This window comes from Microtus oregoni, unplaced genomic scaffold (genome assembly GCF_018167655.1).
Source record: "Microtus oregoni isolate MIOR12 unplaced genomic scaffold, Mior012 000001F_ref0000356, whole genome shotgun sequence".
Lineage (NCBI taxonomy): Eukaryota > Metazoa > Chordata > Mammalia > Rodentia > Cricetidae > Microtus > Microtus oregoni.
The window spans coordinates 6,671,685-6,676,984 of record NW_024543060.1 but is presented as its reverse complement, the minus strand read 5'-3'; the positions used below and the strand labels follow the sequence as shown (position 1 = coordinate 6,676,984).

The 5,300-nt window shown below is 45.4% G+C and overlaps 1 protein-coding gene across 1 annotated transcript; it reads left to right on the top strand.

The window, feature by feature from the left end:
* Window positions 1-2,285: 2,285 nt before the first annotated feature.
* LOC121462987 (peptidyl-prolyl cis-trans isomerase A-like) lies at window positions 2,286-2,877 on the top strand. The gene has a single exon (XM_041674987.1). The coding sequence runs from the start codon at window positions 2,286-2,288 to the stop codon at window positions 2,778-2,780; it is 495 nt and encodes a 164-aa protein (XP_041530921.1). The 3' UTR covers window positions 2,781-2,877.
* Window positions 2,878-5,300: the final 2,423 nt, after the last annotated feature.

Here is a 5,300-nt window from a genome sequence, read left to right as displayed (position 1 = left end):
TGGTTTATCTGCATGTATGTTTGTATTGCACATGCATACCCGGTGCCTGTGGAGGTCAGAAAAGGACATTGGATCCCTTGGAACTGGAGTCATAGGTGATTTGGGCTGCCATGTGGGTACTGTGTGGGAAGAGCAAGTTCTCTCTCCCCAGCCCCCATTTCCTAATCTTCATGCTGTTTGTTGTATGCCTTTCATTGGCATCAAATGCTAAAATTGTTTCAGTCTTTTTTGGTAGCTCTCAGAATCACTAGATGCAATACTAACAAGATAATAAAACTTAGTAAAATAAAGAATAAGATTCATGCCGGGTGGTGGTGGTGCATGCCTTTAATCCCAGCACTCAGGAGACAGAGGCAGGCAGATCTCTGTGAATTGGAGGCCAGCCTGGTCTACAGAGTGAGTTCCAGGACAGCCAAGAGAAGCCCTGTCATGAAAAACAAAGCAAAATCAAACAAAAAGAAGGTGGTTCAAAGCACATGATCAGCCCAGAGCAGGGTTCCACTGCTATCTCTCTAACCTGCCCAGGCCCGGTTCGGATTGTAATTATGTTTCTATGGTCTACTAGCATAGAAGCCTTTTTTTTTTTTAAGGTTTGTTGTGATTATTTTAGTTTGATTTTTGAGACAATGTCTCACTCTGTAGCCCATACTTGCCTGAAGCTCACTGTGTGGTCCAAGCTAGCCTCTGAAGTTAGGGAAGTTCTCCCACCTTAGCCTCTAGAGTGCCGTTACAGCTGCAAGCCATGTGTTTTTACTACAAATGCTGCTGGCTGCTGTTTCATCTTCCTCTTCTTCTGAGACAGGCTTTTACTCCATAACCGTAGTTGTCCTGGAACTCACTATGTAGGTCAGGCTGGCCTTGAACTCACAGAGATTCTCCCTCCTCAGCCTCCTGAATGCTGGGATTAAAGAGTTGTACCATCACACATAGAACTAGATGCTTCTTGAAGTTAGATCCAATGTATGTGTATCTCCAGAATATAGCTTTATAATGCCTATTGAATTACTTGGACCAGTCACTGAACTAGCAAACGTGGCTCTCTTTTGACCAATGATGTACTTAGTCCCCACAGGCAAAATGGGGGGGGGGGGGGGGCAGGGAGAAAGCTCAGTGGGTGAAATGCTTACTCTGCAAACATGAACACCTGAGTTTGGATCCCAGTACCCATGTGAAAACTTCATATGATCCAAATATAATAGCATGCTCTTTTAGTCCTGACATTCAGGAGGCAGAAGGTAGGCAGATCTCTGTGAGTCCCAGGCTGGTGCTGGGCAGCTAAGACACAGGATGCCCATGGTTCATTGGCCAACCAATCTAACCAATCAGTGAGCTCCAGGTTCAGTGACACGAGAGTATCACTAAATGTATCAGATTCCAGACAGAGCTCCATATCCTGTCTTAAAAAAAAAAAAAAAGAAACAAAACAGTAAGAAACAATAGGGTTATGGAAACGGCTCCTCTTGTAAAAGTGCTTGCTAGTCTGATAACCAATGTTCCCTTCCCAGAACCCATAGGGTGGAAAGAGAGAACCAGTTCCTGAAAGATGTTTTCTGACTTCCACGTGTGTGACACAACATACACATGTTTGTATTGCACACACATGCACATGCATGCATGCATGCACTCACACACACAAATAAATGTAATTTTAAAGAATTAAAATATGAGAAACAACAAGCCCAGTTGTGTACTTAGTAGTGTTAGTGGGGACCTGGTGGTTTAAATTTATTTATTTATTTCTTTTCTTTTCTTTTTTTTGGGGGGGGGTTTTCGAGACAGGGTTTCTTTGTAGCTTTGGAGCCTGTCCTCGAACTATCTTTTTGGGTTTTTTTTGGGGGGGAGGGAGGTTGTTTTGGTTTTTTGAGACAGGATTTCACAAAAGAGCCCCAGCTATTCTGGAACTAGCTCTGAGGACCAGGCTAGCCTCGAATTCACAGAGATTTGCCTGCCCTGCCTCCCGAGTGCTGGGATTAATGATTAAAGGCCTTCACCATCACCACCTGGCTCGCTCTTTCTTCTTCTTCTTCTTCTTCTTCTTCTTCTTCTTCTTCTTCTTCTTCTATTTTGTTTGTTTGTTTGAGACAAGGTGTCCTGGGTCTAAGCTAGCCTCAAATTTGTTGTAGATCCAAAACTAGTCTTGAACTCTTGATCTCTCTGTTTCCATCTCCCAAGTGTGAGGATTAGAGGTGTAAGTAACTACACTTGCGTTTTTTTTTTAATCATAAAAATCTCCCTGTAGCCCGCTTTGCAGACGCCACTGTCCCCTCTCGCCGCTTGCTGCAGCCATGGTCAACCCCACCATGTTCTTCGACATCGCGGTCGATGGCGAGCCCTTGGACCGCGTCTCCTTTGAGCTGTTTGCAGACAAAGTTCCAAAGACAGCAGAAAACTTTCGTGCTCTGAGCACCGGAGAGAAAGGATTTGGATATAAGGGTTCTTCCTTTCACAGGATTATTCCAGGATTTATGTGCCAGGGTGGTGACTTCACATGCCATAATGGCACTGGCAGCAGATCCATCTACGGAGAAAAATTTGAGGATGAGAACTTCATCCTGAAGCATACGGGTACTGGCATCTTGTCCATGGCAAATGCTGGACCAAACACAAACGGTTCCCAGTTTTTTATCTGCACTACCAAGACTGAGAGGCTGGATGGCAAACATGTGGTCTTTGGGAAGGTGAAAGAAGGCATGAACATTGTGGAAGCCATGGAGCGTTTTGGGTCCAGGAATGGCAAGACCAGCAAGAAGATCACCATTTCCGACTGTGGACAACTCTAATTCTTTTGACTTGCAGGCTTTTTACCCACCAGATCATTCCTTCTGTAGCTCAGGAGAGCACCCCAGCCCCATCTGCTCGCAGTACCCTGTAATCTCTGCTCTCACTGAAGTTCTTTGGGTTCCATATTTGGGTTCCCCTTCAAGTCTAGCTGGATTGCGGAGTTAAGTTTATGATTATGAATAAAAACTAAGTAAGAAAAAAAGAATCTCACTGCATGTTGCCCAGACAATTCTCCTGTGTTGAGAAACAAAGGCTTGAGAATCTGGCAGAAGGGGACTGCTGTTTAGAAAAGAGACATTTCCAAGGCAGGAAGTGGGCCGGAGCAGAAAGCAGGTTAAAGCGCTCCAGTACTCCTGCTATAACACACACTGGGCTTTCATGTCCTGGGACAGGGTCTCTGGTGGCCATTTGTGTAGTTCACGCCTTTGGGCTTACTTATATAGTGCTGGCTTTTCTGGGCACGCTTTACTATGTTTAGTTCTACATACAATTTCATATAGATAATGCCTCATCAGCATCTTAAATCTCCACCCAGAGGTGATCCCTTTAGAATCACAGCAAGTCACAAGTCTCCTCCAGACCCTGGCGTGCTTCTGTGTCCATGTCTGGGGCCAGATTTAATCAGACTCAGGGCTGAGTTTGTGGTCTTTCTCTTTGCCACCTGTTTCACTCATATGCCAACTTTTCAAGTTTATAAAGGACTTATTTCTTTTATGTGTATGAGTGTTTGTTTGCACATATGTATGTGCACCATGAGCCTGTTTTGTGATCACAGTGTCGGACCCTTGGGAACCGGGGCTACAGATGGCTGTGAACTAAAGATGTGGGTACTGGGAATTGAACCCAGGTCCTCTGCAAAAGCCCCTGCATATGTGTGTGTGTTCATGCTATCACAGGTGTGTGCAAGTACACACCGTCAGTTCTCTCTGATCTTGGAACAAGCTAGTTAGATGACAAGCAGTCACTTTCCCTCCATCATTATATTCTTTTCTATCTCTCCTAGGACACTGTTTGGAACTTCACCTATTGTGTAATCCAAAAGTGTAGAGGAGAGGAGAGAAGCAGATCTATTCTGCATGGTTATCAGTCTGACCCCCTACCCACTCAATCACTAACCAGAGCCTCCAGTAAGAAGTGCTTCTCCCCCCCCACCCCACCCCCCAAATAAACTGGGAAGTGCTCAGTGGAGAACCTGTAGATTTTCTACCATTCCTTGCAAAGGAGACAAGAAGGAGGGTAAAAAACATATACAAAGCCGGTGTGCAGATTTGTCACCAAACACATGGATACCAGAGGGCCAAGTCCAATACCGTCCAAGTGGAGGTTTGGTGACGGTGGCACAGCTGTTGGGGCTTTCTGCCAGTATATTCCGTTAGCCTTTGTTCTCCCTTTCTCTCCTCTTCTGGTTCTTACCTTTCCTATGTGCACGTGTATGAAAGTCAGACAGACAGTAGTGACAGCTTTAAACAATCAGTTCTCTGTTTCCATGATGTGGTGTCCAAGGATTGGATTCAGGTCCTGGGGCCTGGCAGCAAGCGCCTCAACCCTTGAAGCCATCTTGCCGGTCTTTCTCTCTCTCTCTCTGACAGGATCTCATGTAGCCCAGTCTGGCCTTAAACTTGCTGCAAGTCTAAGGATGCCCTTGAATTTCTGATTCCTTTGCCTCCACCTCCCGGTACTGGGGTACTGGGATGATAGACCTGAGCCACCACAGTGTGGGCTGTGCTGGGGATCGAACTCAAGGCCTCGTGTGTGCTACACAAGCAGTCTACCAACTGAGCTACTGTATCCAGAGTGCTTGTTTGCATTTGTCCCCTCAATTTTTGACGAAAAATTTTGTAGCTTGGACATTGTCACTGAACACGGATAAGACTGTGGTGTTTCACAGCACAGCAAGTTAAATAAACGGACTGCTTCGGCATGTGTCTGTTGCTTTCAGACACACGCCTAAGCCCTCTGAGACAGCGAGGTGCTGTATGTCTGTCTTTCCATCCCCTATGCTGTAGTGGGAGCGGCGGAACACAAAACAGAAGACTCTCCCACATCACTATGCTTTATCCATGTTACCATGTGGCTTCTGTTGCCAATGCAGCCATACAAAATCAATAACAGGAGATCTAGGGTTGATACACAGAGAAACCCTGTCTCAAAAAACAAAAATGATGATGATGATGATGATGATGATGATGATGGAACTGAAAGGAGATTGTGCTGGGTAACTGGGAAGAGTGCATCCTTTCACACCACCCAAACAGGGTCCTAGAGAGAGGACTCTACTAAGTCACTGGCAAAGCAAATGGTAGCCTTCAGCTGAAGAAGGTTCTGGATTTAAACCACCAAGTGTTGAAACGCAAAGCTACAGTGGACCCAGCTATCTGTTTTTAGGAACCTGAGTAACATGATAGCAGTAGAGGTTCTTGTGAATTTGGTCACAGAATATATTTCTGATATTTACCCCAAAGGACAAAGTCCTTAGAGAGGCAAAGCTTCACAACAAGGTGGGCATGGTAACACAAGCT

Bases quoted from the DNA above. Each gene is read 5' to 3' on its own strand.
- LOC121462987 (XM_041674987.1), top strand. From the start codon at position 2,286: ATGGTCAACCCCACCATGTTCTTCGACATCGCGGTCGATGGCGAGCCC.